General features: G+C 35.3%; 1 protein-coding gene across 5 annotated transcripts in view; it reads left to right on the top strand.

The window, feature by feature from the left end:
• Positions 1-13198, top strand: part of LOC133331077 (B-cell receptor CD22) — a 135788-nt gene that overhangs the window by 68744 nt on the left and 53846 nt on the right. For all 5 annotated transcript variants that reach the window (XM_061539485.1, XM_061539483.1, XM_061539482.1 and 2 more), the window contains exons 10-13: positions 11296-11477; positions 11554-11729; positions 11914-12045; positions 12979-13094. In XM_061539485.1, coding sequence (XP_061395469.1) covers positions 11296-11477; positions 11554-11729; positions 11914-12045; positions 12979-13094 — 606 coding nt within the window. The remainder of the gene's footprint in view (positions 1-11295; positions 11478-11553; positions 11730-11913; positions 12046-12978; positions 13095-13198) is intronic.

Raw genomic sequence — 13198 nt, 5'->3', positions numbered from 1 at the left:
AGACTCTACAAAAGCTGCATACACAGACACACACATATTGTGACACACTCACATTCTGACACACACGTATACGGAACACGTACGTAAGAAGTGTGTTCTATGACAATGCAAAACTAACAATCAGTTGCATTCAGAATTGTTCCTCCGCCTGCTAACAACCACAGTGAAAATTCACTGCTCTATCTGTGGGTTCTGTGTGACGACAAGTGAGTTTTGGTTGAGCTTGGGGAACAATACCAATTTCTATTTTAAACTGACTGTCATCATCATCATCATCGTCGTAGTCGTGATCATCATAATGTTATAGAGGATTTTTAACTGCAATGGAATTCGGAATTCACATGCATTTAATGATGACACGCACGTTCGAACCAATATACACACACAGTGACACTTGTGTGTGTGAGTTCATGCACACACACGCATCAGACCGTTGTCTGCCAGTAAGGCGTCGCCGTATCCTATATATTCAACAATAGTTTTTAACCGAAGTTACCATGACCACCGAAACTGATGATTAAAGTGCATGATTGTGGTCTAGAAGGGGGACATTGTGGACGTATGAAATTCAGAGAGATATTTTTTTCTGTGAACTATTAAAAAACAATAATATAGTTAAAGTGCCTTAAAGTATGCTTTGGAAATTCAATTTTTAGAAAATGTACCTTATGGGTCCAAAATAGTGCATAGTTCCGATATAACTGTTCCTCTTCAATATTTGTATCTTGAAGGTCCCAAATAATTTTCTCAAGGGACTATCTTGTAATCTGGAATTTAAGATTTTCAATTATAAAAGGCCCTTCCTCTAGTTCCAATTTTGCCCCCAGCCCTCATTGATATGTACCGGTTGGTTTTCGCTATTTTTTTTATAAGGTCCCTGTCACCTTACCGAACGATTTTCGTATTTATTAGGGTTGGAAACTTCTCCTTTCAATTTCCAAAAATTCGACATTTTTCAGAAAATATCCTTTATGGGTCCAATATCCATATTTTGAAGGCCTCAAATAAATTTCTCAGGCGACATTTTTGGTTTGTAATTTAGTATTTTAGTGTGGCACCTAGCTTTTATATAAGATTACCGGTAGATTCCTATATATAGAAATCGGAAACTTTTGGACCATGGTTAGATATAACCACCTTATAATTATAACTCAGAATTTTAAATATTTGGAAAGTTGTAAGGGGTAAATACCTTCCAAATAGAGGTCTACTTTCGGGCATATCCTTCTATCAACAGAAAATCCCGATTTACAGCAAGCTAATAGGTCTAGCCACATTTTCTAGCTGATATTACTTTGAAATTTTTGAGGGGCCTAGCAATATTTTTAAAGGAAGTTTCCTAGCAGTTCGGCTCATCAACATTGGTCCAAGTTCTTGATAGTTTGAAGGTCGCTGCCTCAGTTTTTAGCCGAATTGGCTAAAATTTATTTTATCGAAGACATCGAACTCTGGAAGTCTTGTTATGGAAGTCCAGGAGCCCTTCCTATAGAAGACATGAAACTCTTCATATTGGAGGCCTGGAGCTCTTCTTATCGAAGACCAGGAGTTTTTCTTATCGAAGACCTGGAGCACTTCTTATCGAAGACTTGAAATTCTGGAGCTCTTGCTAGAAGTAGGAATTTCTTCTTATCGAAGATCTGCACTATTTCTTATCGAAGACCTGGAGCTCTTCTTATCGAATATCTAGAACTTTGGCGGTCTTCTTTTGCAAGACCTAGATCTCTTCTGATCGAAGGGGGAAATAGTTGTGAATATTTTAAATAATCTGGCTTGGCCAACATAAAGGGCTCCTTTTTGTCGAAATTAATTGACTTCATAAAATACTTTGTTCCACTTTTCAATGTTTTGTTATTTTTGTTGTTGGATTTTTGTATTTTAATTACCAAACAAACCAAGTCGATTTTCTCACAACCGCCCTACCAGGAGTTTAATTAAAAATTTAATAAAAATTTTATTTTCTGGTAACTTCAACATTTGTTTCAAACCCCACAAAACAGGAAGTCACAAAGAAAGAGGAAGTAGAGAAAGAAAAAAATTGCCCCCGAAAAAAATCCAAAAAATATGAAATAGTTAAAAAACCAACATCATGCATTAGTTGTTGTTGCTGTTGTTGCCTTGGCATTTTTCGTTTTGTGTCACTTATGTGTGAACAACGTTAGATTCTTAACAAGTTATGTGCTTTTTTGTTGTTGGTGTGTTTTGTCAAGCTGCCGGCAATAAAAGCTAGAGCAACAACAACAGCAATAACACTCATATGAACACTAATTGAAAATGCCACAAAAACCTGTGGCACATTGCAGGCAGGCAGTTAAAAGACAAGACAGTAACTGCCAGCAATCATCGGCAGTGGCAACAGCAGTGGCAGTAGTAGCAGCAAAATGTTTTGTTGTTGTTGCTGCCAGCCAGCCCGGCCACAATCACATCCACAAATTGACAAACATTTTTGGGAATCCTTAAGAAAATTGAATTCAGTCACTCACTCTCTCTCGATCACAGTCACAATCACCGGCTGATGACAAGGAAACTAGAAACTAACAACAGGATAGATGTGTGTAACATCACTTCGACACATACACACACATATGTATATGTAAATGCATGTGGAATAGTTTGCCAACTGTGGCTTAGGTTCTTCTTCTTCCAACATCATCGCCAGCAACTGCTGCTGCCGACTGATGATGACAAAAGATGTAAAAATTCCTGCCTGCCACCACTACAAATGGTGGCTGGCAAATATGATAACATTTTTAGACTTTAGAATATTCTTTGTGCGTGTGTGTGTAATTTTTTCATCTTCCTCTTTGTTTTATTTTATTTTTGAAGACAAGCTAAATCCTCATATGTAAATCAAAAGGAAGAAATCCACATTTTTTCTCCCATGGAAATCTTAACATTTCCATCAAAATGTCTACGCCAAGATTTTGGGAACTTCATTTGCAAAAATGTACAGCAGTTGAGACCAGTTTAAGCCCAGATGTGTGTCATTCTTACCACATGTGTCTCTCTATATGTGTGTGTGTACCCTGACTACTCATTTGCCTTAAGTCTTATATTTCGTTACATGCATGCAAATAATAAAATATATATTTGACACAAATATGTCCGACTGACTGTCTAACTGTCTAGTTGTGGGACATTTTTAACCAAAACTTATGCAGCTCGGGCATTTCAGTAGCATGCAACTGACGACAACGTGAAGAACGGAACACAACGAAGAGGACTTTTGCGAATGGATGATAACATTTTGCAAGGAAGCAGAGTCTTAAGGATTTTTCTTTTTGAGTCTTAATTATGGAAGAGAGATTGTAAAACTAAAGTCATCACCATAAGTTGGCTTGTGCAAAAAAAAAGGACGAAACGAAACTATACACCCTGTGTTGACTGTAGTCCCTCTGCATGCCAGTGTGTGTGCGTAACGTATGTTACCATTCAGAGTTTTTTTTCGGCTGTTCTTAAATATGTACATCTACGTCCTTCAACTGTTGTCATTGTTAGCGTTGTTGTTGCAGTTCTGTTCTTCCTTCTTACTAATGATAGTATGAAAATTGTTACATGCATAAAGACGATTTTTTTATATATGTATTTATGTTTAATTTAACAGGAAGTAAAAGTTTTGACTTAAGTACTTTTCCAAACGAGGTTGGGTAGGAAAGTTTATGGGGGAAATATAGATGCTTATGCACTTCTACCATTCTTGAGCCACATAGGGGATAAAAATATCAAAAAATTGAATTTTGTCTAAAAGTATGCATTATTTTATTTAGTGCCTAAAAGTATGCTCAAATTTGGAAAATAAATTTTAATACAGACTTATTCTGTGCCTAAAAGTGTGCTAGTATTTCTGCATACGCTTTGAATATCTTTGAATATTTAGTATATGATTTTACTACCTAATCCGATTCAGAGGTTGAAATTCAGAACAATAGTGATGGTATTCTCTGTGAGTGTTGTAATGTTGATCATTGTACTCAGGGCAGGGTGTAACAAGTTTTTATACCCTATATTATAGAATTACTTTCTGAATTGATGTATGCATGTCCGGCCGTCTGTTGATCTTAAACAAAGCACAGGTCGCATTTATGTTGCGAATTGAATGAAATTTGGCACAGCTCATTTATTTGGCCAAGGACGAACCCTATTGAATTTGGTAAAATCGGTTCAGATTTAGATATAGCTCCGACTTAAGATAAATGGTGTGCCAAAGTCCCTAAATATCTTTCGATTTGTACGAAATTTGGCATAGCGTACTAGAATGATGAGTGCTAAGTTTCGTGGAAATCGGTCCATATTTTGATATAGTTCCTATATATATTTTCGTCCGTTTTAAGATAAATGGTGAACCAAAGTCCCTGTATATCTTTCGATTTGCACGAAATTTGGTATAGCGTACTGAATTAAGTCTAGAATGATGTGTGTTAAGTTTAGTGAAAATCGGTTCAAATATATCAAAATAACAAGAAGTTTAATTGAAAATATGCTATTCTTACAATTAATCTTATGCTAATTCATTTAAAATATATGCCTAAAAATATGCATCACTTTTTTAAATTCCTGCTTAGAAGTCTCAAGCTAATAAAATGTTAGTTGTATTCATACAAGAGGTTTAAGATCTACACCGAAATATAACCAATCGATAATATTCAAAATACTATTCATAGCAAACGCCTAAAAGTATACATTGTTTCTTAAAAAAATTATATGAGCCACACAATTTAATAATATGAAAAATAGTAGTTTTCGATATAGGTCCATATTTTTCCTTAGTCCCTATATGAAGGTTCCTCTTGATTTTAAATATTTTTAAGGTTGAATACACCTTTTCTTCAATATACGCATTACATTTATACAGTTCACCCCTAAGTATGCTACATATCTTCGAAACTGAGAAATATTTTTGTTGCCTAACAATATGCGTTTTTTATGCAAGTCACCTAAAAGTATGCAACATTTTTTTCACCATTTCACAAAATTCAATATTTTTGATCATTAAAAAAATTGTATTCCTACCCTCGTATGCCCACCAGTTTTTTTTCATATTTACTCAAAACTTATACATATGCAGGCCATATCTTTTAAGAGGTACTTGAAAAAATTGTGTTATGCCATATACCATGCCGGAGAAGAACAAGAAGAGCATAACAGAAACAAAAAAAAACGCAACGACACAAAATCACAACCAACAACTAAAAGTGGATACAAACTTCTATAATGAAAAATAAATACATATGCAAACGAAAAAGGGCACACACACTCGTCGCCCACACATTTAACTAACAAAATTCCCTATATATATACATATAATAATATGTATATATAATAAAGCAGAAGAAAACTACAACAAAAAACTAACTACTCGTACAAGTCTTATCTGTTGCCAAAACAATTCACTCACACACATGTAAAAATGACACTCAGCCACACATTGCGTATAAATAAGTGTGGGACAAGTGGTAAAGGGTCTGTATGGATGTGTGTGTGTGTCTGCATGATTTTGTGAAGAACTTATATGTCAGTGGTAGTGGTTTTTCTTCTCGTTTTTCAAGTATTTGTCATTTCCCCTCTGAAAGACGAAAGCCCACATAACCATACCCCAGGGAGGAAAAGAACTATCAAGTGTTCCCCTTGCTCTTACACATACATACATATATGCATTTTTACATATGCATCAGTCAGTCCCTTCAAAATTGTGCAACCATCGTTCATTCATTCATTCACTCCCTCACAGCCTTAAAATATGCCAAGTATTTTTTGGTGTGGTGTCGTTGTCATATGCGTATATGGCTCTCAACCAACAACAATGTTGTTGTTGGTGCTGTTTGCGTGAAACAATCCAGTCTCTAGGAGGAAGAGGTGTATATAAGTTGTAAATGCACCAGTCAACCATTTTGCCCACCTATCCCACCTTTCATCGTAGTGCCACTTGGAATGCCAACGAAACGTAAAATTAAAATGGTACAGCATAAAAAAATGTACATTTAAGTGTAGGCCTTAACCATTTCCCTTCCTTTTTGGTGTGTTCACACGTAAAGGGAGGGATACCACCACCTCTTTTATGGTATGGCGAGGAAACAAATTAAATTTACAAACACTGACTTATAAGGCTGTAGACGTAGGAGAGCAGATACAGACAGTGGAGCCTATATTTCGTAAATAAATAATAAAATTTAGAAAATATTCTAGGAATGTATCTTAGAAAGGTTTCTCTATCAAAAAGTCCAATAGAAGCCGTTGTAGTTACAGAAGACCCTCTGTAAGTCCTTAGAAGGTATTCTTTTTGGAAGGCTATTATCTACAGATGACCTCTACAAGGTTTGATATCAGAAGCATAACTTTAGAAAGTATTATATCTTCAGAAGATCTTTCGTAGTCTAGTCTCCCATCACGATTTTTTGAAGGATTACCTAGGGAGAACATTTGCACGCAAAATTTTTAAAGTCCTTACCGGAAGGATTTTTTGAAGGTTAATTATGGAGAACATTTGCAGGGTATTATATTTATAGCAGAATTTTTAAAGTCCTTACCACAAGCCTCTTGTATATGAAATATCTTTTAAACATCGTATACCTATGCGAAATCTTTCTAATGACATCCATACAAACTACTTTGGAAGGCCCATGGACTACCTTTGGTATATGTCCAAGGCCTCTTAAAAATTATATTATATAGCAGATTATGTCACATATGACTGTATTTTAGTTTAATGGGATGCAATAGCTTCCTTTCTCAATTTATTTAGAACAGTGCCTTCTGCATTTGTTTTTTGCCCAAAAGCATACATCATATTTTAAAGGCCGCCTGAAAGTATACTTCTCATTTTTAAAAATACTTAATTGTTTGTATTTTTATCAAAATAACCCGCCAACACTACAGATTTTACAAAATAAATTTGTATTTTTTCTTATGTGTAATTCATGGCAAGGCGCTACCTAAAAGTATGCATTACATTTTATATATATATTTTTGGGATAAATCTAGATTTTATAAAATAAATTTTTAGTTTTCCTTATGTGTTATTCATGGCATGTTTAAAACTACAAACACCTAAATGTATACCTCATAAATATAGTCTACTACTAAAATATGCATTTTTTACATTTTTACCAATCAAAGTCATCCGTCTCAAAAAAACTGTAATTCATCTCCCAACTAATATTCTTTTTTTTTAATCCTTCTTTTCATCCTTCTAAAGAACGTCATTGACATCCTCCATCGATAATTCCTCTATAATTATCCATAATCCGGATTACTACAGAAAACAAATACCGCCATTAACAATTATCCCTTTTTCGCATTGAAAAACACCCTTTGACCATAATGTCAACAATTCATTTGCTTTTTATATTTCACATAATTTTGCTATCATTATGGCCAACTATAAATGTTATCCTTACAACAACATTTTTACAACTTAACTTACATTGTTAAACAAACGAACGAACATTATTTTGTTTTTTTTTTCTCCGACTCGCTGCTACTAAACACTTTGTTGCTTAATTATAACCTCTTGAAATGGGTAGCGGCCAACCAGTTCCAAATGTCGCTCTTTTTTATGGGCCCTCTGGCATAACTTTTCAATAAAAATGCGAGAAAAAATCCTTTTGGTCCTTTATTGAAATAAAAATTAAACAATAATTATGGGACATTACTTACCGTTCATTCATTCATTCAATGCTGAGTGAGTGAGCTGCAAGTAACTCCGCACTCTGTGTGCGTTGTGGCAGCCATTTGTACTAACGAGGCCAATAACAATGGGCAAAAATGGTGAAATGGCAGTAGCATAAAAATAACAACAGCAACAACTGGAAATGTTCGACTCTTTGTGCCTGGTTGGCTGGATGGCTGGCTGGCTGAAAAGCGTCATTATCTTAATACATTTAATGGCAATACATAATAATACTATTAAAATTGAAGTATACTTTTTGGAGTAAAAAACAAAACAACAGAAAAATGCAGCCAGCCCTCTACTTTCAATGAAAAGGAATTCGAAGCCAAAGCGTAGCAAATATATATTTTTTAATACTTTTCCGTTAGCTATTAAAGCCACATCCCCGGTATTTAAATGCTACAAGAGTGGTGAAAAACAAAAACACCAACAAGGAGAGAAAATCGTCATGCCACGCATTGTCCTGTAAAAATGAAAATGACTTTTACGGGTGGGTGGTAGATATGCCCGAAAAAAAACCAACAACAGCAATAATAACAACTCCAGAAAAAATAAGGCATGGAACCATAAAAAAATTACAATAAAATTCGATTGTAATGAGATTGCAATGGTTCGTTCGTTCGGCTGAGTAAAAGCCAGTCAGCCCGTCTGGCCCGCCTTACTGCTTGCAGAATTGGTCTGGTTAAACTCGACATGATTCCTTCCTTTGACAGCAGGTCTTGTGTTGTGAGCCTGCAACATAAAATACATCCACAAACACCCACATAGATCTTTGCTTTTACTGTTATACATAGCTATTTGTTATATACATGTGTGAGTGTTTGCGTATTTATGTGTTGAAATATGGTGTGAGGTCATTAACTTTCGAGCAATTCAGCTTATTGCATTGCAATAATTAAAATTAATTACACTCGAACATATACAATCATAGCAGAACGGATTTTCGTTTTGTAATACACATAAATACATACACATATTTAACGATTTAAGGAGGTACGAGTGTAAAATGAGATATTAAAAGAAACTGGAAACAAGAAAAACTTAAAAATAATGGAGAAGATGGACTCAGCTGACCTCTACAAAGGAGTAAAGGACCTCAGCTGCCATCTACAGCCCATTGGATGACCCACTGACCTTTACTAGGGAGTAGATGATCACAGCTGCCATCTACAAATTCTTTCAACGATCTCCAGATGTAATCACTCTGAACCTTATTACCAACGTCAACACATGAATATCACATAAAACAGGTAGATAAGCATTGACTCCAACCATTGCACAAATTCAAAAGCGGAGTTGTTTCTAGGCAACGACAGATGGCAGCCATATAATCTAGGACAGGATAAGGCAAAACAATCATATACTTTGCTGGAATAACAAAAGCACAGTGAAAAAATTGTAACACTAATTGAGCAATGGTCACAACCTCTGCAAAAAATGCCAGGTCACGTTGTTTCTAGGCAACAATAGATGGCAGACCCATTATCTGGGACAGCAGATCAATCATACAATACTAACAGTCAAGTAGATAATGTTTAATATAGTAGTTGATCTGGATTGTGAACTACGATATTGCAGATGTCAACTACTATACTGCAGATGGCATCAGTTATCATCTACTATGCAGTGGAGAACCCCTAGTGTCATCTAGCAGAGGGAAGACTTCACCTGTTCTCATTTACTATGTCGTATATGACATCTAATGTCTAGATGCGGAGTATCCGTATTCTTCATAGCATTCGACATCAGTTGTTAGGTCCATAGTAGTACATGACCTCAGTTGCCATCAAGTGCACAGTAGGGGACTTCGGCTGTCATCTGCAATATTGTAGATGACCTCAGTTGTCATGTAATATATAGTAAATGGCCGGATTTATTATATAATATATGTGAAATTATTTTTTGTTTGTCTTCTACAATGGAGTAGATGATCTCTGTGGTCTCTAGTGACATCTAGGTGGGCGTAGATGACATCAATTCTCATTTACTTTGGCTGCTATGACATCTAATGCCATATACAGTAGCCTAGATTACTACTACACATTACAGGGCCTTATTTGTCATATAATGTACTATAGAGGGCTTCAATTGTCATATAATGTTCCATAGAGGACCTCAGTTGTATTCTACTGAACAGTGGAGGGCATCAACTGTCAACTGCTATATTGTTGATAACCTCAGTTGTCATGTTATATATTATATATATGATTTATATATCTTCTTGTCATCTACTACAAACTTGTGGCCTCTAGTGCCATCTATCGGGGCATAGTTACCTCTGATTTCATTTATAGTAAAGGGATAATATCTTATACCATCTACAGTAGCATATATTCTAATTCAGTTACACTGAATGGCGGGGGTTTTCATCTAGCCTTGTGTTGATGTCCTCAATTAACCATGAAATCTACTGACAGTAGCTATCATATATTATGCAGTGGAGGGCATCAACTGTCAACTTCTATATTGTAGATACAAGTTGTCATGTTATATAGTATATATACCTTTTATGATCCCTGTAGTAGGAGGTTATATCTTCTGTCATGTACGGCAAAATTGATAGCCTCTATTGCCATCTGGTGGGGTATAGTGTCCTCTGATCGCATTTACTGTAAAGGGATGACATGTATCGCCACCTACAGTAGCACATTTTCGAACCAGTTGCACTACACATTACACTAAATGAGGGCAACCGCCATCTAGTCTTGTGTAGATGTCCTCAGTTGACCTTAACATCTACTGTCATCAGCTATGATCTATTATGTAGTACATGCCGCATTTTTAATACTTTTCTTTAAGTTAATTTCACAATTTAATATCGTTTTTTAAATCGTCTGACCATCAATCTCCCCCTTCTTTTCCCTTGCTGTTACCACATTCCCACCATAATAATGTAGACATATTAAAAACACTTGTCGGACTCGGTAGTACAGGTAGTGCATGTAAACAAGCCATGTTGTCCTGGTATATGTATATGATAATGTTGTTCATATCGATTCGGTTGCGCCCTTAAATATGCCACAAAAATGACTGTGTGTGTGTTAAACAAAGGATAAGAGAAAAAATCGCACACACACGTGTATCGGTGTCTGTGTGCGCTCTCGCAGTGGCATTATTATAACATTTGTTTTGCATTCACCATGTGAAAAGGTATTGGAAAACAATTGCAAAACCAAAGGAAGTTTATATCCTTCCGTTCAGGTATTTATTGTTGGGGCTGGTGGGTAATGATGATTTAAGGATGTCGGTGGTGTTGTTGTTCTTTTTTATTATCATTTTTGGTTTTTGTACTTTTTTTTGGGGGAGAATTTAAATTAAATTTTTTTGTGAAAACATTATGGCAGACAGAACAGACCACAAGGGAGATACAGAAAAAGGGAGAAAGAGAGATGAGGGCGAAATGATTGCTTGCCTGGTTGGAAGGCATAAACAAATGTGTTAATTAACAGCAATAATAAAAAATGGAAAAACAACAAAAATTAAGAGATATTGTCTGGCGCCCCAAAAATATATTTAAGTTATTTTATGCAATAAATATTAAGTCAGTCCCCACCCCCCTCAAAGTATGCAATACATATGTCCTTTTAATATTTTATTACATTAATGTTTCTGTTTTTGTTGGTTTTTTTAAGGTATCGCAATGGTGTAAGCTTAAACGTTAGCGATAATGATCATTACAAAGGCGGCAATTCGGAACATGTTGCCCTGTCCATACGCCACGCCAACAAAGAGGATATTGGCAATTATACTTGCGAATTAACCAATGAGGCTGGCAAGGGTACTTCCGAACAGCAGATTTTTTTGGATGTGTTGTGTAAGTTGACAAATATTTTAAAAATCAGAAAAATTCCAATTGAATTTAAATGTTTATAATTTTTTTATTTTTACAGATGTCCCCACCGTCGAGGTATTAATGACACCCGTCGACTCTGTCAAAGAAAGTGAAGAGGCCAATGTCACATTGATCTGTAAAATTATTGATGCCAATCCTCCGGTGCTTACGAAAGTTCGTTGGTATGCCAATTCAACATTGCTAAAGGAATTGCCCGATTGTGAAGAGACTAAAGTAAGTTTTTTGTTGTTGTTGTGTAGCCTTGAGACTTATTTCTCGGGGTAAGAGAGACATTTTTATGTCTTGTCATTTACAAGAAGCTTAACAATATACTTTTTGTTGTAATGTTTTTTTTTTTTTGTATATTTTTCTTATTGCTTTATTTTCTTATGTGTGTATGTGTTTTTTTTTCTTGTAGGAGGATTTGTGTCACATTGATCCCAGTAAATTGCTATTGGAAAGTATTGGACGTGGCTTTTTCTATAATTATTCCTGTGAGGGCTATAATGATGCCGGTTGGGGACCACGCAGTGATGATAAGGAATTGTTGGTAAGTTTAAATTGCTTTGTTTAAGTCGTAACAAAAGGGAGGAAGTTTATGGATATTCCTTTTTTATATATATGATGACAATATAAATTGTGAAAATATTGGAAAACAATTTTAATGGGCTGATAACAATTTTGTACCGGTACAGGGTATGAGAACTTCCAATGGTATAGGTACATCGTATAAGGACTTTGTAAACAAAAGTAAAGAAGATAGTACCATAGGCCCTTTGGATTCTATTCCTGGAATCGCCATCTGTTTCGATCTTTCGTCCATCTGTCAATGTATTTTTGAAAACAGAATGCAGATCATATTTTTTATTTGATTGAGATAAAACTTGACACCAGATTCAGATTTATATATAGCTCCCACACAAATTTTGGTCCGATTTTATGTTAATGGTGCAGCAGCGACCCATAAATTCCCCGATTAACAAGAAATTTAGCGTAGCGATCTGTTTTGAGGCTAGTATGACAAAAAATTAGACACAGTTTATCGAATTGGCTTAAGAATGAAGACTGTTAAGAGTTCTTGAAATCGGTTCAGATTTCGATATAGCTCCCAAATATATTTCGTTGGATTTTATAAACATGATGCACCAAAGACGCAAACTTCGTCGCTAAATGATTGATTGAGTCTGTGTTAGATATAACTTCCACATATATCTTGAACCGATTTTAGACACAAAGACGCAGCGTTTGCCCGGTTGATACGAACTTTTGTAAAGGGACTAAAATTTCGTACGTTACGATTTGCTAACCTCATTTCCGATTTATATATAACTCATGTCAGGAGCTTCGTCCGACTTTAAGTAACTTCCCACATTAAGTAACTTTACACCTTCTTATTTGGACCCCTTCCTAACCTTCCATTATATCAAGATTTATCATATTTCATATCTTCTAATTATTTTTTTTTTTTAATTTCTCCCCAAAGGTTTTATACGAACCAGGTCCAGCCAGCATTGCCCACTTCCCCTTGATTGCTGTGAAAAAGAAGAGTGTTACCTTTTCATGTTCCGTTGATGATCCAGGATATCCCGAAACAAATAGGTACGTATACAATATTTTGATTTCCTTTTGTTTAAAAACATGCATGTTAGCATGCAATCATACATACATAAACATATATCATTTAAAAAATATATACATATACA

The sequence above is a fragment of the Musca vetustissima genome, unplaced genomic scaffold, assembly GCF_032173495.1.
Source record: "Musca vetustissima isolate MV318-11 ecotype Yass unplaced genomic scaffold, APGP_CSIRO_Mvet_v1 utg566, whole genome shotgun sequence".
Classification (NCBI taxonomy): Eukaryota; Metazoa; Arthropoda; class Insecta; order Diptera; family Muscidae; genus Musca; species Musca vetustissima.
The sequence above is the reverse complement of the archived record's forward strand: the minus strand, read 5'-3'. Positions and strand labels throughout refer to the sequence as shown.